The sequence below is a fragment of the Silurus aristotelis genome, assembly GCF_946808225.1.
Source record: "Silurus aristotelis genome assembly, chromosome: 16".
Classification (NCBI taxonomy): Eukaryota; Metazoa; Chordata; class Actinopteri; order Siluriformes; family Siluridae; genus Silurus; species Silurus aristotelis.
In genome coordinates, this window is record NC_139589.1 from 9,462,756 (window position 1) to 9,486,863 (window position 24,108).

The 24,108-nt window shown below is 36.1% G+C and overlaps 2 protein-coding genes across 4 annotated transcripts; both read left to right on the forward strand.

Moving 5' to 3' along the window:
• Window positions 1–1,216: 1,216 nt before the first annotated feature.
• On the forward strand, window positions 1,217–12,732 carry angptl5 (angiopoietin-like 5). The gene is made up of 8 exons (XM_083564923.1): window positions 1,217–1,925; window positions 2,259–2,412; window positions 2,514–2,617; window positions 2,700–2,793; window positions 8,257–8,360; window positions 8,466–8,586; window positions 9,025–9,210; window positions 10,775–12,732. Exons 1-8 carry the CDS (start codon window positions 1,857–1,859, stop codon window positions 11,092–11,094), a joined length of 1,152 nt encoding a protein of 383 aa, XP_083421049.1. The 5' UTR covers window positions 1,217–1,856; the 3' UTR covers window positions 11,095–12,732.
• Window positions 12,733–12,874: 142 nt separating this feature from the next.
• Window positions 12,875–24,050, forward strand: trpc6a (transient receptor potential cation channel, subfamily C, member 6a). 3 transcript variants are annotated; one of them, XM_083564863.1, is made up of 12 exons: window positions 12,875–14,206; window positions 15,206–15,959; window positions 16,052–16,231; window positions 16,850–17,014; window positions 17,773–17,989; window positions 18,819–19,046; window positions 19,154–19,418; window positions 19,736–19,931; window positions 20,638–20,859; window positions 21,073–21,117; window positions 23,660–23,735; window positions 23,869–24,050. In XM_083564863.1, exons 1-12 carry the CDS (start codon window positions 14,064–14,066, stop codon window positions 23,991–23,993), a joined length of 2,616 nt encoding a protein of 871 aa, XP_083420989.1. In that variant the 5' UTR covers window positions 12,875–14,063; the 3' UTR covers window positions 23,994–24,050. The 3 variants fall into 3 exon arrangements, with proteins under 3 accessions (XP_083420989.1, XP_083420990.1, XP_083420991.1); XM_083564864.1 differs by having other exon boundaries at window positions 20,638–20,841; XM_083564865.1 differs by having other exon boundaries at window positions 20,638–20,836.
• The last annotated feature ends 58 nt before the right edge of the window (window positions 24,051–24,108 follow it).

The window sequence follows — 24,108 nt, forward strand, 5'->3', positions numbered from 1 at the left end:
GTGATAGCAGTGCTTTGTGATAGAAGGGTATGTCCAAGAGTGAAAGTTTATAGGACTGTGGTGAGACCTGTGATGTTGTATGGCTTAGAGACAGTGGCATTGATTAAAAGACAGGAGGTGGAGCTGGAGGTAGCAGAGCTGAAGATGCTGAGGTTTTCGTTGAGAGTGATGACGATGGACAGAATTAGAAATGAGTTTATTAGAGGGACAGCGCATGTAGGATGTTTTGGAGACAAGGTGAGGGAGGCGAGATTGAGATGGTTTGGACATGTGCAGAGGAGGGACATGGGGCATATCGGTATAAGAATGCTGAGGATGAAGCCACCAGGAAGGAGCAAAAGTGGAAAATCAAGGAGGAGGTTTATGGATGTGCTGAGGGAAGACATGCAGGTAGTTGGTTTGAATGAGGCAGATGTAGAGGATAGAGTAGTATGAAGACGAATGATCCGTTGTGGCGACCCCTAATGGGCGCAGACGAAAAAATAAGTCAAAGAATCTAAATATTATTGGTATGTACTGTTATTAATCTTTATTTTTTGTTAAAACCATGATTCTGAAAATAGTTAAATTAAATAAAAAATAATAATATAATAAAATAATAAAAAATCCATAAAAATAAAATAATCCATAATAATCCATAAATAATTCCCTTTCCAATAACATAATTGATGCAGTAAAAAAAAAACCAAGTCAAAAAATATCACAATTCACCGTATATTAACTATACTGTTTTTCCAGGGTTTTTGCTGGGTGCATCATGACAGACCAGAGTAAAGCCATAAGTACCATAAACAAACAAGTAAACAAAAAGAAGTCAGCTTTTGTGTCCTATACTGTGGTCAGGGTTGGAGTCAAACATTTGATCACACACACACACACACACACACACACACACACACACACACACACACACACACACACACACACACACACACACACACACACACAAATATTCACACCTAGGGGCAATTTAGTAGCCAATCCACTTTTTGTGAGGCGTGGAAACGTCCGGAAACCCAGGAGGAAATCCACACAAAAGACTGTAACATGATTTAAGGGTTGAACCATGGACCCTGATACTGCAAAGTGCCAACACTACTTGTGCCCCCTAATAAATAAATAAGCAGGCAATTCTATTAACAAATCTTTTTTTTTTTGTGTGATTTTCCTATAGAGAAAAAAGCTAAAACTCTAAAATTATGTTTTACAGCATATAAAATTTGTGTGTATTATATTAAACCTTTATTAAATCACTGAAGCATTAAAAAATGTGTCTACATTGATGCTTTAGCAGGCTGTTCCTGGCAAACGTGTGCTTACTCAGCACAGCTATGTAATGGCCAACAGATGTGTACCCTGAGACCCTCTGAACTGTGATCAGATTTTCCACACAACGCAATTTCTGTTCCATATGCAATAATGAGGGCCAACATAAGCAACGTCCATTTTTTGCTGACATTCCACCTTACAATGCTATTTTTTACCAAACCAGGCTGGAACCTGCTGTGCTCCTGGAAAGAATGCACTTTACGTATGCTCCTCTCTCAACCCTGCTGATTTCCCAACACTGCCAGTCTGAAGTGTCACATTTCTATCCAACATCTGGTTTTCATAGCTGATACAGGATGTTGTCAAAGTGCAATAAAACAACAGTGGGTTACAATTGTTATTGTATAGATTGTGGACAGAAAGACAGGGTGAAAATATGTTGTGGTCTAAGCAACAGTGCAGTCCTTCTTCTGTTGTACTGTGGCCAAGGAGGCAGTCCCAAACCAAACGGCTTCTCAGTACCTACACCTCTCATTGAGAGGTGTTTAGCTTTATGTACTCACTGAGCTCAGAATAAGTCAAGAAACATGATTTGGATCATATTGTTTTGGATGTATATGTTCCCAAATCTTCTTGCATTTCCCAACAGGACTGCGGTAAGTCTTTTTACGCTCTCTGCTTTCATTTCTTCTTGTCTTTTTCTCTCTTCATTTCAGTTTCAGCTTGACTGAATAGTGTATTGTAATAAGATTTAACCATGTGACCCTGTGTAAATTGTTTCTGTTTCCTTTTAAGACCCAATATGTGTCAGTGTATGATGTACTCTAATGAGCATGAACAGTGTATATGCATATTTTTTCAAACCACAAAGCATATCCACCTTAGCAGACCAGTTAACATCTCATGAAATTCAAAGGAATAGCTTTCACTATTAGTTAACGTCGGCACAAACTGTAATGTAAAGATCACATGCCATTCTTCTAAATTAGGACATAAACATTGCTGCACTTGATGAACCTATGACACTAGTCGAGGACTTTGAGGATGCCGCTCCTCAGAACCAGAAGGAACAGAAGGAACCGTGCACAGTGCCATGTGAGATGACAGCAAAACTCATGCAGGAAGAGAAGCATGCTTGGTGCAGTATGTATTTCAACATATATGTACATGCTTTTCCGTGTGTTTTTCAATGAGTCAGAATGGATTTGGAGATTATTAAGCATGTCACTTTACATGTAAATTAGGCAACCTTCAGCATGCCATGACAACATATACAAGGAGCACCAGAAAGCTGATCCGAGATTTAATGGATGAACAGCAGAAGACCCTGGAATTCCTCTCTAATCAGGTAGAAATGTCTCCATGTTGGACCAATATTTCCAGACAGTGATGTTCCACTGCTTGACATTTCAAATGTTTTCTGTTCTTAGGTAATGGAACTTTCAAGCAAATTCCACAGTCTCAGTTTAGATGTTCAGAGGAGCAACAGTGAGATGTTTTCTGTGAAGCCAATGCATGCTCATGGTAATCATGTTTCGGTGGTATATTAATATATAATTTATATATATATATATATATATATATATATATATATATATATATATATATATATATATATATATATATATATATATATATATATTTATATACAGTGCCTTGCGAAAGTATTCGGCACCCTTGAACCTTGCAAACTTTTGCCACATTTCAGGCTTCAAACATAAAGATATAAAACTGTAATTTTTTGTGAAGAATCAACAACAAGTGGGACACAATCATGAAGTGTAACGAAATTTATTGGATATTTCAAACTTTTTTAACAAATAAAAAACTGAAAAATTGGGCGTGCAAAATTATTCAGCCCCCTTAAGTTAATTCTTTGTAGCGCACCTTTTACTGCGATTACAGCTGTAAGTCGCTTGGGGTATGTCTCTATCAGTTTTGCACATCGAGAGACTGAAATTTTTGCCCATTCCTCCTTGCAAAACAGCTCGAGCTCAGTGAGGTTGGATGGAGAGCATTTGTGAACAGCAGTTCTTCCAGCATGGTCCTGTATTTGGCTCCATCCATCTTCCCATCAATTTTAACCATCTTCCCTGTCCCTGCTGAAGAAAAGCAGGCCCAAACCATGATGCTGCCACCACCATGTTTGACAGTGGGGATGGTGTGTTCAGGGTGATGAGCTGTGTTGCTTTTACGCCAAACATAACGTTTTGCATTGTTGCCAAAAAGTTCGATTTTGGTTTCATCTGACCAGAGCACCTTCTTCCACATGTTTGGTGTGTCTCCCAGGTGGCTTGTGGCAAACTTTAAACGAAACTTTTTATGGATATCTTTAAGTAATGGCTTTCTTCTTGCCACTCTTCCATAAAGGCCAGATTTGTGCAGTATAAGACTAATTGTTGTCCTATGGACAGAGTCTCCCACCTCAGCTGTAGATCTCTGCAGTTCATCCAGAGTGATAATGGGCCTCTTGGCTGCATCTCTGATCAGTCTTCTCCTTGTATGAGCTGAAAGTTTAGAGGGATGGCCAGGTCTTGGTAGATTTGCAGTGGTCTGATACTCCTTCCATTTCAATATTATCGCTTGCACAGTGCTCCTTGGGATGTTTAAAGCTTGGGAAATCTTTTTGTATCCAAATCCGGCTTTAAACGTCTCCACAACAGTATCTTGGACCTGCCTGGTGTGTTCCTTGTTCTTCATGATGCTCTCTGCGCTTTAAACGGACCTCTGAGACTATCACAGTGCAGGTGCATTTATACGGAGACTTGATTACACACTGGTGGATTCTATTTATCATCATTAGTCATTTAGGTCAACATTGGATCATTTAGAGATCCTCACTGAACTTCTGGAGAGAGTTTGCTGCACTGAAAGTAAAGGGGCTGAATAATTTTGCACGCCCAATTTTTCAGTTTTTTATTTGTTAAAAAAGTTTGAAATATCCAATAAATTTCGTTCCACTTCATGATTGTGTCCTACTTGTTGTTGATTCTTCACAAAAAATTACAGTTTTATATCTTTATGTTTGAAGCCTGAAATGTGGCAAAAGGTCGCAAAGTTCAAGGGGGCCGAATACTTTCGCAAGGCACTGTATATATATATATATATATATATATATATATATATATATATATATATATATATATATATATGTGTGTGTGTGTGTGTGTGTGTGTGTGTGTGTGTGTGTGTGTGTGTGTGTGTGTGTGTGTGTGTGTATACAGTGTGTGTGAATATACAGTAATCTGCCGTTTATTGCGATGGTTAAGTTCCAAAACCGCCTTTCGATAAACGAAAAAACGGGATAAACGGATGACGCCCCAAAAATGACATTTAACGTATACAGTACTGTACTGTATTAACATTTTCCTTCATTTTATAATGGATAATTGTATTTTAATTGATAAATTGTATTATTTTAACACAAGACTCAATAATAACAATTCCCTATAAGTTTTTTGGTCTATCGTGCTATCCGCAAGAGACTGGGAAAATCAGGTATATATATATATATATATATATATATATATATATATATATATATATATATATATATATATATATATATATACTGTGAGGAATATAAGTATTTGAACACCCTGCTATTTTGCAAGTTCTCCCACTAAGAAATCATAAAGGGGTCTGAAATTGTCATCGTAGGTGCATGTCCACTGTGAGAGACATAATCTAAAAAAAAAAAAATCCAGAAATCACAATGTATGATTTGTAAACTTTTTATTTGTATGATACAGCTGCAAATAAGTATTTGAACACCTGAGAAAGTCAATGTTAATATTTGGTACAGTAGCCTTTGTTTGCAATTACAGAGGTCAAACGTTTCCTGTAGTTTTTCACCAGGTTTGCACACACTGCAGGAGGGATTTTGGCCCACTCCTCCACACAGATCTTCTCTAGATCAGTCAGCTTTCTGGCCTGTCGCTGAGAAACACGGAGTTTGAGCTCCCTCCAAAGATTCTCTATTGGGTTTAGGTCTGGAGACTGGCTAGGCCATGCCAGAACCTTAAAATGCTTCTTATAGAGCCACTCCTTGGTTATCCTGGCTGTGTGCTTCGGGTCATTGTCATGTTGGAAGACCCAGCCTCGAACCATCTTCAATGCTCTAACTGAGGGAAGGAGGTTGTTTCCCAAAATCTCGCAATACATGGCCCCGGTCATCCTCTCCTTAATACAGTGCAGTCGCCCTGTCCCATGTGCAGAAAAACACCCCCAAAGCATGATGCTACCACCCCCATGCTTCACAGTGGGATGGTGTTCTTGGGATGGTACTCAACATTCTTCTTCCTCCAAACACGTTTAGTAGGATTATGACCCAAAAGTTCTATTTTGGTCTCATCTGACCACATGACTTTTTCTCCCATGACTCCTCTGGATCATCCAAATGGTCATTGGCAAACTTAAGACGTGCCTGGACATGTGCTGGTTTAAGCAGGGGAACCTTCCGTGCCATGCATGATTTCAAACCATGACGTCTTAGTGTATTACCAACAGTAACCTTGGAAACGGTGGTCCCAGCTCTTTTCAGGTCATTGACCAGCTCCTCCCGTGTAGTTCTGGGCTGATTTCTCACCTTCCCTAGGATCATTGAGACCCCATGAGGTGAGATCTTGCATGGAGCCAGTCATGTTTAGCTTCTTCTATTTTCTAATGATTGCTCTAACAGTGGACCTTTTTTCACCAAGCTGCTTGGCAATTTCCCCGTAGCCCTTTCCAGCCTTGTGGAGGTGTACAATTTTGTCTCTAGTGTCTTTGGACAGCTCTTTGGTCTTGGCCATGTTAGTAGTTGGATTCTTACTGATTGTATGGGGTGGACAGGTGTCTTTATGCAGCTAACGACCTCAAACAGGTGCATCTAATTTAGGATAATAAATGTAGTGGAGGTGGACATTTTAAAGGCAGACTAACAGGTCTTTGAGGGTCAGAAATCTAGCTGATCGACAGGTGTTCAAATACTTATTTGCAGCTGTATCATACAAATAAATAGTTTAAAAATCATATATTTCGATTTATGGATTTTTTTTTTTAGATTATGTCTCTCACAGTGGACATGCACCTACGATGACAATTTCAGACCCCTCCATGATTTCTGAGTGGGAGAACTTGCAAATGGCAGGGTGTTCAAATACTTATTTTCCCCACTGTATGTACATAAATACATGTAGACACACACACATATATATAACAAAAAAACAGAGAAAAAAAAGGAACATGGTAAATAAATAAAAAAACAAAAACAACAACAACACCCTGATTGCATAAGTCCGCACACCCTTCCACTAACTATCATCAGAGTTACCCAGTCACATTCAAAATAAGGTCTGTTGGTAAATGGCATACACCTGCCATCAATTGAAGTGATTATGATTAAAATCAGATTAAAGTCTGCTGTTGCTGTAGTATTTGCTTGAATGTTTGAATGTTGTTGGATGTCATGAGTCATGAGCCACAAAAAGTTGCCAAACAAACTGAAAAACTTAAATGTTGAAAGATACCAATCAGGAGAGTGTTACAAAAGAATATCAAAGGCACCGAATGTAAAATGTAACACTGTCAAAACTCATCAATAAGTGAAGAAAATGTGGCACCACAGAAACATTGCAAAGATCAAGACGATGGTCCAAAGTTGATGAGAGGATGAGGATAAAACTTATCAGGGAGGCTACCAATAGGCCAGCATCAACAATTAAGAAACTACAGCAAGTTGTATAATATGAATAATATAATATTAATGAATAATTAATTAAATAATTAATTAATTTTACAAGCTTTTATCAATCCACTTTTTCACAATATAACACAGAAAACATGCCAAATGTTTCAACCGAGGAATTGTACCATCTTCATTTTGAATATGATGTAACATAACACTTCACAAAAAAGTTGGGACAGGGGCAATAAAGGGGTGGAAAAGTAAGTGTTACTAAAAAAGTACCAGCTGGAGGAACATTTTGAAACTAATGAGGTAAATTAGCAACTCAGAGTCTCTCAGTAAAGATGGGCAGATGCTTACCACTTTGCAGGAACTTTGTCTACAAATTGTGGAAAAATGTCAGATTAATGTTCCTCAAGATAAAATTGTGACGACTTTGAATATCTTATTATCTATCATCAAAAGATTCAAATCTCTATGAGAAAGGTCGAAAGGAGCAAAAATCATTATTGGTTGCCTGTGATCTTAAGGCACTCAGGCAACACTGCATTAAAAACAGGGATGCTTCTGCAATGGAAATTACTGCATCTGCTCAGAAACACCTTTTATAGTGTCATCCAGAAATGCAAATTAAAGCTCTATTATGCAAAAGGGAAGCCATATGTGAAGATATTCCAGAAACACCAACAGCCTCTCTAGGCCAAAGCTTATTTAAAATGGGCTGAGGCAAAATGGAAAATCTGTTCTGTGTTTTTCTTTTTGGACACCATGGAGACAGGACAAGACCATGCTAAACCACATACTGCATCTATGGCTTTATAGTTGAAGAGTTTAGGTGCTGAATTGGTCTGCCTGCAGTCCAAACTCTTCACCAATTGAAAACATTTGGCATATCATGAAAGGAAAAATACGACAAAGAACTGGGATTGTTGAGCAACTTGAATCCTGTATCAAACACAAATGGGACAACATTCCTTTCCCAAATCTTTAGTAACTGGTCTCCTCAAAAGAACAGCAACTGGTCTTCTCAGTTCCCAGTTGTATTGTATACAAACTGTTGTTAAAAAAACAGGGATGCTACACAGTGGTAAACATGGTCCTGTTCCAAATTTTTTTTAAATGTGTTGGGGCCATTAAATTCAAAATAACCTTATTTATTTTCTTAAAATAGTAAATTTCCTCAGTTTGATATGTTTTCTATTCAGGTTGCATTCTTCTTCTTCTTCTTCTTCTTCTTCTTCTTCTTCTTCTTCTTATTATTATTATTATTATTATTATTATTATTATTATTATATTGAATGCTAGCTTCATGTTTACAGGTAGAGACTGCAGTGATATCAAGGAAACACTACAGGAGGTATCACCGAAAATTCCAAGTGGAGTTTACATCATTCAACCTGAAAACTCTGAGCTTTTGTTTGAGGTAAAATGTTTTTCTAATGACAGGAAATGCTGTTTTTGTTCAAAACTCCAGACCATAGCTAGCATTTGAGATATAAACAAGACTTTATCTTTCCACTTGTTTAAGGTTTTTTGTGAGATGGATTACATGGATGGAGGCTGGACGGTGATCCAGCGGCGAACTGATGGCCTGACTGACTTTAAACGTGCGTGGTCAAGCTACCTGGATGGATTTGGACCCCTACCAGGTCAATTGGTTTATTTATTGGGCCTTCAAAACTGCATTACAGGTTCTGTGATAAAAATTTTTGCGTTTGACTTGGTGTTCAATGGTGTTTTGAGATGATTTTCTGCTCACTGTGTTTGTAGAATTTTTTTTATTTGAGTGGCCTTTTCGTCAGCAGTAATTTTTTTGTCTGTCTCTCATCAACAAGGTGTTTCTGCCCACAGAATAACTTGCTCATGGGAAGATTTTGGTTTCTGATTATTCAGCAGTTTCTCAAAAACCTGTCTGTCTGGCACAACAATTATACCACAAATAAAATTGACTGAGATTACAGGAGATTTTCTTCATTCTGATGTTTGGTTTACTTTGTTTCTGCTTTTATCTAGTGATAATCTTTTATTCTAATTATCTAATTGGATTAAAAGCATATTCATGCCTTATTTCTGTGTTTTCCCTGAAGGAGAACACTGGCTCGGTTTAAGGAAAGTGCACAGTATTGTGGGTCAGAAGAACACACGTTTTAAGCTTCACATATCCTTCGTCTCTCAAGACGACTCCACTGCGTATGCCTCATACGACAACTTCTGGATTGAAGATGAGAACAAATTCTTTGCAATTCATCTGGGCAGATATGCTGGTAGTGCAGGTGAGATGTTACTCATTTGCCTTACCTGTAAAATATTTAGATGAACTACATGAGCTATGATACAAGAAATATGACTGTTGTTTTAAGTTATTAGGAGGTATAATATGTGAATTATGATACATGTTAATCACGGATTGTTATGAAGCGATAAGGGTGACCCAGTAAAATAGTATTAACTTAAGAAAAAAAATAAATTTCCTCCCATTTAAATCCATAATTTATGTTTATTATATACATTGTATACAATATTTTTTATAGAAAATTCTTCAGTAAACAAAGCTGCTAGGTAATGATGGTGACAGATACAATACCTTGCATAAGCATTCATCTCTCAATTTGTGTCATATTCTGTAGTGTTAAAACCTCAAAGCAAAATTCTATTAATTAGGTTTAAATCATGTATACAAATTAGCCCACGTTTCCTAAGTCCAGAAAACAATATTGCTTTAAAAGTGTCATTGCATAAGTATTTATCTCCACTGCTGCGAATGCTTTCTATTGAGTGACAGAATTAGATGACCTGATGGCAATTAAAGTGTCATTTGATCTCAATATAAATGAAAGGCACCACAGTTTGTTAGAAAACATACCCAAACAAAAAACATCAGAAAGACCAAGAAAAATTTTTAAACGTTGGACAAAGATGTGGAAAAGAATCAATGAGGTTCTGCTTAGGAAAAAATGTCTCGAACCACCCACGGGCTGCTGTTAGATCCATTATTAAACCGATAATACGGCACATCTGCAACTCTGCCTAGAGGATGCTGTATAACAAAATGTCAGGATGTGATTTGATTACAAACAAGCACCCAAGAGTTTTATTTAGACTAGATTTATTATCTACAATTATTTCGTAGTGTAAATTGCAACACTTCCATGGAAAGCCTGTTAATGAGAAAGACTAACAAGACTTGTTTGTTTGTATGAGTTTTCAGGATAGAGGCACAGACAGCAGGCACAATAACATTAACACAGGGATTCTTACAAAATTGTAGTGCATGGTTTTACACTTATTAAAACAGTGTTTGTAAAGTGTAATACCAAGCAGTGTTATACTGTTAGTTCTTTAGAATCTAAAATAAGATTTCATGTCTTATTTAAATAGTTTCAGCCATAGAGAAAAATGGCAAAGAGATGTTTGGGAGATGAGGATTTGGCTCTATTTCTGTGAGCTGATTTATTGAAACAGCTGAAATTCCCATCAATGACAGAATGACTTCCCTAGCTGTCTAAGTCCCGAATGTGTATAATCTAAGCATACCCTCAAATCAGAGGGTTTATTGCTCAACTTGACATTAAAGTAAAATACCACATGTCTAATATTTCTAAAATATTTGTTTAAGGAGACTGAGAAACTTTATTTTCAACTGGATCTCTCCTGGACTGCAGAATTCAAAGCTGTATAGAATTGTTGTTTTCTCAAATCTTTTATCTTGTTCTTGTCCTGTAGCACATTTAAAATGATGGTCAGCACATAATAGGAACTTATCAGTATGTAGCCTTTGTCACACTACATTATTAAATTCACAAAGTTTTTTTTTAAAGCAGCTATCTTCCTCGACAGGTGACGCTTTCAGAGGATTTGATCAAGAACAAAATCAGGACACAGCACCTTTCAGCACATCCGATATAGATAATGATGGCTGCGTTCCTTACTGCACTTTTAATGGCAAAGCCGTGGAGAGCTGCAGCGTTCAACACAACAACACCGGCTGGTGGTTTAATCAGTGTGGCAGGGCAAATCTCAACGGCTCACCGTTAGACCATGATCCCTCTACTCAGCCACACATTCACTGGGACACGTGGACTAAGAACGGAGAGCATGTCAGCATCAAGTCAGTAACAATGAAGATCAGGAGAGTTGAAGGCTCAAATCTCAAATAAGTTTTTAATAAGTCAGAATGCAGTTAAATAATATAAATATACAACAATTTGAAATATATATAGGTAAAATGCACATCTTTAAACAAACAAAGAATGATCTAATATTCCTCTTTTTGGTGTCAGTCGTAACAATTAATGCTATGTTTATAAACTAATAGTGTTGCTGAAATCTATTATTAGTGCCACTAATTTTGGTCTGGATGATGGAACGAAGTGTTGAAGCAATGACATATTTTATTAAAATAATTTTATTTCAAATATTTTTCATATTTAATTTTTATTATTACAACATTAAATTTTCAAATGCAAAAAAAGGCCGGGCACAATTAATTAATTAAGAACACCACAGTTATATGTAATGTTCATTTGTTGTCTGCAAACTAATGATTTCCTTTTATTACTTATGTTATAGATTATCATTCCATCACCAGCCTATTTTTATACCATCGCAGTCACTAAGAAAAAAATCCCCACAAGGATTTTCTCTGTTCTAAATCATTTCCTATGGTAATTATGAAAAAGAAAGCCATAAAGTTAGAAAAATGCAGCACTAGAAAGCACTGACACTGGAGACCCTTTCTAATCATTTTATATAAAAAATAAATGAACACCTACTAAGCAATTATATAAAACAATTATGCAGTTCTTTGTGTGGTGTAAAAGCAGTTAAAACATTAATGTGGGTGGCCGGTTATTTGTATTTAATCCATTGTCCTTACAGACAAATGAAAGTGCCTGCATAGCGTGTGGCCCCTGAGTATCATCGTTGTCCTAACGTAAATACATTCATAGTTATCTGTGTACGTTAAACCATCTGTACTGTGTCTATTCAGAGCACAGAGTTCCTTTTGTCCTTTCAGAGACTAAACAAAACACCAGAAGCACCACATAGAGAGCACAGAGAACATGACTGACAGCATGAAAACTTGGAAAAGAGTAAGGTCTAAAAATGTCACATACCATACAGGGCACCTGTACCCACCAACATGCAGGACATATAATACGGGGCCAGTCTGGCTTGACTCAATTCATTTAGGAATAAAAAAGTAGTTGCTACCGGTGTGTATTATATGTGTATTTTTGTCGATATGACCAAAAGATTGTGGACACTTGACCATCAGTCTTATATGTGTGCCTACACCAAAATGCTACCACAAAATATGAAGCACATAACTGTCAATTTTTTTAAAGATTGCTGTGCATGTACTCCAGTGATCTGCACCCCAATGAACACCTTTGGGATAAACTGGAGTGCCGACTTCACCCCAGACCTTCTCGCCAAACACCAGCGCCTGATGCCTTTCTGGCTGAAGGCGCAGACATATCAGATCCTAATCCAAATTCCAAAATGTACTGGATAGCCATCCCTAAAAGAGTGGAGATTATAACAGCAAAGAGGGACTAAATATGGAATTGGACGTTCAGCGAGCATGATGATCAGGTGTCCACAAACCTTATTTGATCATATTATACAAATTTTATCTTTGAAAAAACTATGGAAATCGAAAACATTTAGAGTTGTTTCTCTTGAAGATGCATGATGGGATTTATTGTATGTTTGTTTTCTAGTGAAGATTTATTTCTTTTCTTAATGCTTGAAATGCTTGAAAATGTAAATAAAACCCAATCTGATTGTCATTTATCAGTGTCACGGTATCCGGCTGATACTCCCAACAACTTCCAGCAAAGATGTCTTATTGAAATGTTTTTATGTACTGAGACGTTATTCAAAAAGTTTGTGTTGAATATACATATTTTTTGAAGCAGCATATCTTTACGGTTTGGGTGATAAAAAGTGTGTAAACATGATGCTAAGTTTAAAAACATTGCTGTTAATTAACTAGAATTTTTGCTAAAATTGAGCTAACTAGCACATACTGTACTTTCAGCATGATAGTAGAACAAAAAACATCAGGGGTACAAACATTTAAAAAATAAGACTATTGACTTCAAAAACGGTAGCATCAACTTTGATGTTTTTCACTATATTGACAAACGTCGACATTGTGCCATTTTTATGATTTTAGTCTAGAAACATGATAAAGTGGACAATTTATATGAAATCTTATCATGAACATGCCAAGAAGCTTAGTCCCCAGGAAAGGAGCTTAAAATAGTCGCTGATTGCAGCAGCCATCTGTACGAAACACTATCAACATGAGAAATGAACCAAGACCATGGCTTCCCATGACCCTCTCTGTGGTATTTACATTTTGACCCCATCCGTTGGGCTTATATATCCTCGAGGAGCTTTTTGGACACCAGGGTAGCCGTGTGCGCACGTACTCAGCTAATGATGTGGGTATGCATACAAACACATAAATTAATAGAAAAGGGAGGACTAGGGGAAAGAAAGTTACAAAATGGAGTGTGTGGTATGATTGGTCAGTGTGGAATTCCATTGAAGGCATTTCCCACAGCTGGATCTACAGCCCAGAACAAACAAAGCACTTTCTTGGGAATAGAGAAACTAGCTCATAGATGTCTTCATCTTCATCTCTGCGGCAAATTGAAAGCAAATTTTGTTCAAAAATTCTATCTGTGGGTTTCTTTCAGGTGATTTTAGTTGTTAGTAAACGCTGTAATTTATATTAATTATGTAATTAGTTCATAAAAGAGTCACTTAGAAGTCATTTAGAAACGTTACATTTGGGTTGGGAAAAAAAGGAACAATGCTGAGTCTCATGCTAATTTTAGAACCTAAACAGAGGATTAGTTTGAACAAGCAAACATTGTTAAATGCCTTGTTTGTTGCCAAAGGATTGAAGATGCTGCCACACTGCCAAAATTCCTAGATACTCTGTATTACCTCAAGTTTTAAACACGAGCATAGCAGAGGACTGTAGTAGAAGGTGTTTTGTCCAGGAGTAGTACACAGCCCATCCGTTACTGCTGGATGTTTGGATTGGGGGTACTGGTGGTTATCCTTGCCTTAAAGGTGTTGACTTTTTATTGCTTTAGTTAGAAAAATGAATCAAAGAAGACCTGTTTTGGAAGAAAAAAATCAATCTGAATTACACCCAAACGGAAAGAGGAACAGAAGTAAAGACTGTCTTCTGGTAAATGCTGAAACCGGTGATGACACTTATGGATATTATGGACATCACTATAGGTGAGTTTTCTTTTAAGATCTAGTGCTTTAATGTAATGACTACTGTGAACGTATTTTGTTCTTAGGAATTGTTTATTATTGTGTAATTCATTCATTTTTATACAGTTTAGTTCTTTCATATTGGAGTAACTATATATAGTGTCAAACTTTTTTTCAGCCTTAAAAACATGATGGAAGTGTCTATACTTCAAAGCTTTAAATGTCTTTCTGTCTTCAGCTCTTTAAAACAAATATCTGTGTAATGGGATGCGTTTAAAAAGCTGAAAGTTTGTTTGATTTGATCTGTTGAATCAAATGTCTAAGACACATCTAAGAATTCTTTCAATCTAATTAACAATGATATATGCATTATAGGAACAATACCTCGAACAGAACATGGTGCTTGATTTACAAAACTATAGCACTTTGAAATACTCCTGATTTGTGTAATTATTCTTGATTTAAACCGTAATTTTGTGAAACTTTGTTTTCCCAAAAGTTTTTTTTTATGTTTTAAAATCAATAAAATAATTTCTGTAGAATTTGTGGTCATGTTATATACTGTACTTTTTCAAAAATAGAAAGCACGAGGTAATACATACAACAGAAGATGCCATGCTCTTTGTAAACCATAACATAATGCAAAATGTTGGTTAAACATAATGCACTGTATCTGATATGTAGATTTTTATTATATTATATAGTTTTTTGTTGAATGTATAAGGTATTTAGCATATTGTAGATATTGTTTTGAAAGTCATATCAGGGAAAAGCATCTGTGCTGGAGCAGGATGTACTATTTTATTCTTAACATTGAAAAATACAGTAAAGAATGCTTGGCTTTTGCTGATTAATTTATGAAGCTATATTGTTTGCATGGCTTTTTCTCCCATGGGAGCTAATGAAGAACGGATGAAGAATGTGAAATGAAAATTTAAAACAAATAAAATGCATGGCCATGAGGCCAGGAGACCTTAAAAGAAAGTTTTTTGACTATAAAATATGATTTATTCTCTCTAGTGACAGCACGCATCAGACTCGTCAGAATATGGGCAAGAGCAGGAGGCAGGCCTCACGGGGTGCTGCCTATATGTTCAACGCACATCCCAACACCCTGACACCCGTGGAGGAGCGCTTCCTTGATGCTGCTGAGTATGGAAACATCCCTGTGGTGCGGCGAATGCTTGAGGAGATCCCTGGGTTGGATGTGAACTGTGTGGACTACATGGGTCAAAATGCCTTGCAGATAGCAGTGGCGAACGAACATCTTGAGGTTACGGAACTTTTGTTAAAGAAGGACAACTTGTCCCGGATTGGCGATGCACTCCTTTTAGCTATTAGCAAAGGCTACATTCGTATTGTAGAGGCCATTCTGAGTCATAAGGCTTTTGCTGAATCCAGGAAATTAACCGCCAGCCCAAGGGAGGCAGCAATGCATGATGACTTCTTTGCATATGATGAAGACGGGACTCGCTTTTCTCACGATATCACGCCGATTATCCTGGCATCGCACTGCCATGAGTATGAGATCGTCCACATCCTCCTGGCCAAAGGGGCTCGTATCGAGCAACCCCATGACTATTTCTGTACCTGTGACACCTGTAATTACCATCAGAAATATGATTCGTTCAGTCACTCACGCTCACGTATTAATGCCTACCGAGGCCTAGCTAGTCCAGCTTACCTCTCTCTGTCCAATGAAGATCCTGTGCTGGCTGCTTTAGAGCTCAGCAATGAACTTGCCTGTTTGGCGAATATTGAGAAGGAATTCAAGGTATGTCTAATATGTTTTGTATTAAAGTAACAACTATATTACAGTCTTTTCTGCATTAATAAATGCTGTCCTTTATTGACCACTTTCCTAAGAATGATTATAGGAAACTCTCTATGCAATGCAAAAGCTTTGTAGTTGGACTTCTGGATCTGTGTCGGAGCACAGAGGAAGTGGAGGCCATTCTGAATGGCGAAGAAGATGATAACTCTGATCTACCAGGACGACCAAGTTTCACCCGACTTAACCTTGCAATAAAGTATGAACTCAAAAAGGTAAAGTGGAGCTTTTTGGCATAAACTCAGCCTTCTGATTGTGTGGTTGTGATTTCCCAGCACAACCACATGTAATAATTTTAAGTTGCTCTGTGTAAGGGTATCTGCCAAATACCATAAATAGAGTATGTCTACAGTAGTCATAAGTGTTTTACAAGCAAAATTATTTTCATAAAAAAAAAAAAAAATAATAAATAAAAATTGAGGAATAAAACATTCTGGACATCCAAGACATTCTGCTATAAGAAAATAATCATCATTTGTGCAATACGATGTGGCCTGCTAAGAATGCTAAGATACTGTTACTACTAGTTTTCTATGGCCATGGTATAATTCATAAGAGTCCATTAATGTTGATGATTCCGCTTTCTTAAAAATGTGTTAAGATTTGTATGTTAAAATCTAAGATGGTTGTTAAATTGGTATGTAAATACAGAAAAAAGTCTTGATGGCTGTTTTATGGTTAGTAATTTAGTAAATAGTAATCTAATCATTCATTGTTTTTATTTATGTATAACTCACTTTATAACACTTTATATCTGTTTCATTTATGTTGCAAACAGTATCTGGCAATTTTTAATCTCAAATGCTGACAAGGCCATCTTTTTTGTCCAACAGTTTGTTGCACATCCTAATTGCCAGCAGCAGCTTCTCTCAATCTGGTATGAACATTTGCCTGGATTGAGACAGCAGACCACAGCCATCAAGTTTTTGGTGGTCCTGGGTGTTGCAATAGGACTCCCTTTCTTATCCATTGTGTACTGGGTGGCACCATGTAGTAAGGTTTGTGGACTCACAATGAAATTCTTAACTTAGAATGTGACTAATTGATCTATTGGGGATACAGCATGGTGGCTTGTAGGAGTAAAAGTAATTAACAATCTAAAAAGGCAACAGCAATTTAAAAGCAGAATCACATTAGAAATGTGACAGAAAAATAGAAAACACCACCAAATTTGTAATCAAAAGCTAGATTTCACAAATTCAGAAAAACAATCAAATGGAAACGCAATGGAATAACCTCAAATGGAAATCCTTTTTCTTTCTTACTATGAAAGACAACATAAAATAAAAAGCTGGAGGACCTTTATTGCAAAAGGAAAATAACTATTCCTCATTATAATAGCATTCAAGCATTTTTTTTTTCATTAAGATATAAGATTAAAAATATGAAATTCCTTCTGCTTGAGATTGTTTGTGGGTGTTAATCATTTTGATTGTTGGTTTGTTAATGCATTTCATCAATTATGGGAACTCTTGATGTGCTCTTTTTTTTCTAAAGAGATGTCCTTCATACAGTTTCTCCCATGGTAATTAAAAATAGCAATACTTAAAATAGCTTACCATGTGACTTCATGTGAAATAATATATGTGAAATAAACACATCTGCACGTGAATATATATATATATATATATATATATATATATATATATATATATATATATATATATATATATATATATATATATATATATATATATATATACACATGCACACACACAAAATTTAGACCAATAATTTTTTTTCTACTTCTTTACAGATGGGAAAAATTATGCGAGGCCCCTTTCCAAAGTTTGTGGCTCATGGATCATCTTTCACTATTTTCCTTGGCTTGTTAGTGTTTAATGCAGCTGATCGCTTTGACGGGAGCAAACTATTGCCAAATATGACCGTCCAAGACCATCCAGCACAGCTGTTCCGCATGAAAACAACTCCTTTCACGTGGATGGAGATGCTGATCATCTTCTGGGTAATAGGTCAGTCTGAGACTATTGATATTCAGTATCCTTGTTAAAAGAGTCAAAATACTGAACCTAGAAACCATTTACAGTGGGGGAAATAATTATTTGATTTATCTGAGACAGAATATAAAAAAATAAAAATCCAGGAAATGTGTCATGCTGAAAATCCATCCCCGACCCATCTTCAGTGTTCTGGCTGAGGCCAGAAGGTTCTCATCCGAGATTCTACATCTGCATGGCCACATTTATGTGAAGTCTTCCTGTACCCTAAGCAGAATGTTTCCTCCTCCATGTTTGACAGTAGGGATGGTGTTCTTGTGGTAATATTCAGCATTTCTCTGCTTCCAAACATGGCGAGTTAAGTTGATTCCATTTAGCTTAATTTTAGTCTTATCTGACCACATGTGATCACATCACATTTTAGATTAGATTAAATTCAACTTTACTGTCACTGTACATGTACCCTGCACAATCGCAATTAAGTTGAATTTAATCTAATATAAACTAATCTAATATAAATAATGAGTGGATATTAGGAGTTCTTTCTTTAAGAAGCAGTACTAATTTGGGTGTGTGGTGGTCAAAATTCTTATTGGTTGGTAGAGGATCATATATCATTCAATCAAATAAAATTTTTAATTTTTTCTGGATTTCTGGATTTTTTAATATTCATTTTATCTCTGTTAAAATAAACCTATATCATAGAAAATTCGAGACTACTTATTTCTTTGTAAGGGGGTAAATTTACAAATCGAGCACAGGATCAAATAATTATTTACCCAAAAAGTGTTGCTTTCACAGAAAATGTATACTATCTAATTTTTTTTTTCCTTTTGGTTTTTAGGAATGATTTGGGCCGAATGCAAAGAGATCTGGTGTCAGGGTCCGAGAGAGTACCTCCTCGAACCTTGGAATATGTTGGATTTTGGAATGTTAGCCATTTTTATAGCTTCCTTTGTTGCAAAGTTAATGGCTTACTGGCATGCATCTACGGCACAAATTTATGTTGATAAACACTACACAGACATAACAAATGTAACTTTACCACAGGAGGTCGAATACTTCAGACTCGGTAAGATAAAGGTTCTGGTTATTCCACTGTTTACGTAGCATAAATGTTAAACAGAAAGTTTGCATTTACTTATAACTTTTTTTCTCTTTCACTCTATAACTTCTTAGCGCGTCTCTTCTGGCTGCCTTCAGATCCACAACTGGTTTCTGAAGGGCTGTATGCCATTGCAGTGGTTTTGAGTTTCTCTCGAATTGCATATATCCTTCCAGCCAATGAGAGCTTTGGACCATTGCAAATCTCTTTGGGAAGGACTGTAAAAGACATCTTTAAATTCATGGTGATCTTCATTCTGGTTTTTCTGGCCTTCATGATCGGAATGTTCAACCTGTATTCATTTTATTTGGGGGCTAAACAGAATGACGCATTTACAACGTAAGTAGTGGAGGACATTTATGAAATAAAATGTGGGTGCTGTTAATGGGGGACAATAATCAATGACTGGGTGGTGGAGCAGAAGTACTTCCAATAACAGCATGTTCTCTACTTATAATAGATTTTAAGGTGGATAAAATTAATCATCTGTTAATAGACAACACTGTTATTTTTTGTTTTTGTTTTTTGTCTCTTAAAAAAGTAAGGGAAAGTATTTAATATATCATGTAAAAATTGTTTTGCATAATTTTATGTATACAGTGTAAAGGTGGATATTATGTTCATTTTTCACTTATCTTCACTTACAAATTCCACAGCATAGAAGAAAGCTTCAAAACACTGTTTTGGGCTATCTTTGGGCTCTCTGAAGTCAAGTCAGTGGTTGTGAACAATGGACACAAGTTCATCGAGAACACCGGTTACGTGCTCTATGGAGTGTATAATGTCACTATGGTCATTGTGTTGCTCAACATGCTCATTGCAATGATCAACAGCTCTTTTCAGGAGATTGAGGTAATTCACTTTTCATTTCACTAGCTAGCATGATAAGAAGGAGAATGTCTAACCAGTTTCTATAAACAACCACGAACTTCAGCTAAATCATCCATACAAGCTGGCTTTGATGTTCTTAACTAGTTTGTAAGGTACCTCCTAGATTTGCAAGATAAATGGAAATGTAGGCAATATGTTTCTATATTTAAGGGAAAATTAATTAACAAGTATGACATTGTACTGTATGAGTAATAAATAATGTTCGTTTCTTTATCCTATCACAGTGGTTAGTTATGTTTGCTTAGATTTTTTATCAACTGATCATTGTTGAATGTCCAAATTATTCAAGCTACAGTTTTAAAATACTGTTCAAAAACATGCATAAACTCACTAATACCTCCTTTAGTTGCTCTCAATTACATAAATTCAACACGTGAATGATACAGACTTTACAACAAAGATAAATTATTTGCCTATAATTTATGGCTCAGTAATTTCCGATTTCATTCATAAAAAAATGGCTATCCCAAATTCTTTCTTTTTTATGCAATAGTATTGTGCCATTTCACAATTCGTTAAATAGTAAATCCGGCTTGTTTCCTGCCTGAAGCTGTGATATTACGATATAATATTTGAGGAATAATAGGAATGAATAATATTTGACAATTTTCAATTTTCACGATCCGATGTAACTTATAATGTCTTTTTGTCTTATTGGTGTGCGCAGGATGACTCAGATGTCGAATGGAAATTTGCCCGGGCCAAACTCTGGTTTTCGTACTTTGAGGAGGGCAGGACCCTCCCTGTGCCCTTCAATCTGGTACCTAGCCCAAAGTCTGTGCTTGGTCTGGGCCTGGGTTTAAAATCGCTGCTGCTTAAACTCTTCCACAAACACAAAGCTATTATGAAGAATGAGGCAGAACTTAGTGAGGTGACACATACACAAACTGTAAATCCCTTTAATCCTTTTAATTTCCAGACTAATTACTCTTTTGTAACTGCATCCAATAGCACCTGTTTACGTCAGACACTAAGCACTGTGTTAAAGTAAAAAGCAGTTCTCTAAATGTTCTCTCATCATATCATTTGTGTGTAACTCTGTAATACGTTTGGAAATGTCCTAATATCCTTTTTTTTTTTTTTTTCTGGTTAACCTATTCAGTTAGGAGTGAACAGAAGCAACAAAATGACAAGTCATCGATATCAGGTACAAAATTCTTAAATCAAGCCCGTGCAGCATAGCTTAATGCTTTCTTTCTTATGTGGTTCAGACTTACGCAATGTTCCCTTTCTTTCAAATAAAGCCAGACAAGAGGTGGCCAGTGTCTGTAGAGATTCATTGTAACTGTCAGTGAAACTGTTTATAGATTACAGTAAGTCCTAAACCACATCTGCAAGTCTGTGGGACTTCAATGAAGAAGTGGATGTGGTTTATGGCAGATAGTCTTGGATGTAATTCAAGCAAGACAGACTTCCAGACTACGTGTTAGCTACTTTAGTCTTGTATATCCAAGTACACTAAAGTCAAACACCAAATATATGACTAAATAGAATCTGGAAAATGTGTGTTTTTTTTTTTTTTTTAAACTATTTCTTAAAAACACTCTATTCTGTAGAGCTTATTCTATATGTGCTTATCTATGCAGTTCCCAGTCAGCTGAATCACATGGTAGCAGTGCATAAAATCATGATTCAGGTCTAATTAAGTTATTTGAATTTTTTGTTATTGCTAGTCAAGAATCTATAGTTTCTGTTCACACGAGACACCGAAATGGACAAAAATATGATCTCAGTCAGTGATGTTCACCTTGGTATGGTTGTTGGTACCAGATGAGTTGGTTTAAATATATCAGAAATCACATTCTACAGATAAGTTGTACTGGATATGGAAAGAAAAGCTCTTTAACTTCCATTCAATTAAATTCAGTTTAGTTAAATTCAATTCAATTGAGGTAGTAGTTGTTGTTGCAGTTTTAACAATAGGCATTATGCCAATGTAGCTTCTCAGAAAAAAAAATGACTAAGGATATAAATATATATTTTATCAGAAATTTGTCCCTATCTGTTTTATCCCTAATGAGCAAGCCAGTGGTGATGATGGCAAGTTAATGGTTAAGGGTCTTTCTCAAAGAAATAGAAGTGACAACATGGTGGTACTCATGACCTTTCGATCAGAAGTTTTAACCACTGAGCTACCACTTCGAACTACAGAATATTTTGGCCTTCTTTTGTTTCAGTCCAGTCACCTCAAAGTTCACCATGGTGGTTATTCTCCTTTGAGCTTTCTGGTCGTTTTTACCCACAGAATTGATACACATTGGAGTTATTTTTTAAAGATTTTAGATCAGCAATCAATTGTGCAGATGATCCCACTCTGATTGGCAGCATTTCGAAAACTTTTGTGTACATTGATCAACATGAGGAAATACAAGTACCAAACGGGGCAACCCACAGATTTTAGGAGGCCAATTTCATATCAATTCACACACTACAGACAGCACAGCAGAGTTCTTTTTGGCCAGTCTGATGCTATTATACATTAAGTGGGAAGACCAGTACCAGAATGGCTAAAAGAAGCCTATAGGCTATTGCCTACGTCCTTAGAGAAATTATACTTATCCAGAGACGCAATACCTCCACTATCTAGTTTTTTTGTTTCAAAAACAAAAATAAAATCCCTTCCTTTTGTCCTCTAATGTCTGCAACTTAAATAAAATGATGTAAAATTCGAACCAGTTCATTTGGCAGCAACAAACATTACATAAAGCCACTAAGATCACTATTTTAAATCTGATAGGAACTTAAATGGAAGCAGCTCTTGACCTGCAGTTGCATGGCTTTACGTATTATACTGCTGCCACATGAATAACTAGTTAGATAATTTAATGAATGAGAAAGTGCACAGTGGTTTAAGTGATTAATGAGCATCTATTTATTTTCCTGTTAATAAAAAACATGGTCTTAAAGCAACTGCAAATCAAGTGGCTTATAATGTTTACCTAACTGCAATGCTTAACGGTTTAAAGGTTTTACAATCTGATATTAAAAACAAAAATAATGTACAATCTTATTAATAATGGCCTCATTACCAACTATTACCTGCAAAACATTTTTCAGAAAGGTATTCTTACTGTTAGTAAAACAAGTGATTTGTACTGCCATGCCATATATGAGAAGTGAAACAAAGAAAACAAAATGCAATTGACACAAATATTTATTTCAAATATAACATTTACAATATATATATTTTTTATTGTGAACTTCAATATAGAGAATAGAAATGATTTTTGCAGGTACAGCATGCTTTGTGACACTCAATGAGCAGATAATTATGGCGAGACAGAGGCAGTGGTACACAGGCAGGAGTTTTGAAAGAATACAACATTTTGTTATCATTAAGAAACAAAACATTCTTCATGCTTTTCCAAAATACGGCAGCAAAAACATTCCTGCAACATTTAGAACATTTTATTTTGGCTCATGGCCTTCAAGCAAGTTAGATTTTTGGACCTTTATAGGAAAAAGTTTGGGCACCTCTATAATAAAACCCCAAATTTCCTTTCTCTTTAGTGGGAATCTGTTAATTGCATGTGTGGAGGTGCTGAAACTGGAGCAAACCGAAGGATTAAAAGCAGAAGAATCTCTAAATTGTATCGTTTTTTGATGCTGCAGAAATCGACTTGATGTCATATGGAATAAGAGTGAATGTGTAATTCATCTGTCTTTTGATTTTTATTTCAAAATGACAGAAGATTATGAAACGCCTGATCAAGCGCTACATCATCAAAGCTCAGATGGACAAAGAATTTGATGAAGTCAATGAGGGTAGGTCATCTTTATTTTTTTTTTAAGCTGCTTGAATATATTAAACTATGATGGCTTTGGTTGAGCTGAAAAAAAACCCCTGAAATTTTTATAGAATGCTATTTACCAGATTCGCATTGGAATTGTGTCGCAGGTGAACTGAAGGAAATAAAGCAAGACATTTCCAGTTTGCGCTACGAGCTTCTTGAAGAAAAATCGCACAACATGGAGCGCATGGCCGAACTGATCAGCAAACTTGAAAAACGTGTCTGTGCATAAAATGTGCAGAATGAAATAGAAATGTTTTCAGGACTGTTTTTTTTTTTTTTTTTTTTTTTAATTAAAAAAAAAAAGGAATCCAACTCCAAATCATTTAAACAGATCAGTCACTACA

Bases quoted from the DNA above. Each gene is read 5' to 3' on its own strand.
- angptl5 (XM_083564923.1), top strand. From the start codon at position 1,857: ATGATTTGGATCATATTGTTTTGGATGTATATGTTCCCAAATCTTCTT. The intron at 1,926-2,258 runs GTAAGTCTTTTT...CTTCTAAATTAG, and splicing joins CATTTCCCAACAGGACTGCG to GACATAAACATTGCTGCACT. The intron at 2,794-8,256 runs GTAATCATGTTT...TCATGTTTACAG, and splicing joins GAAGCCAATGCATGCTCATG to GTAGAGACTGCAGTGATATC.
- trpc6a (XM_083564863.1), top strand. From the start codon at position 14,064: ATGAATCAAAGAAGACCTGTTTTGGAAGAAAAAAATCAATCTGAATTA. The intron at 19,932-20,637 runs GTAATTCACTTT...TGGTGTGCGCAG, and splicing joins GCTCTTTTCAGGAGATTGAG to GATGACTCAGATGTCGAATG. The intron at 20,860-21,072 runs GTAAATCCCTTT...TAACCTATTCAG, and splicing joins AGGTGACACATACACAAACT to TTAGGAGTGAACAGAAGCAA.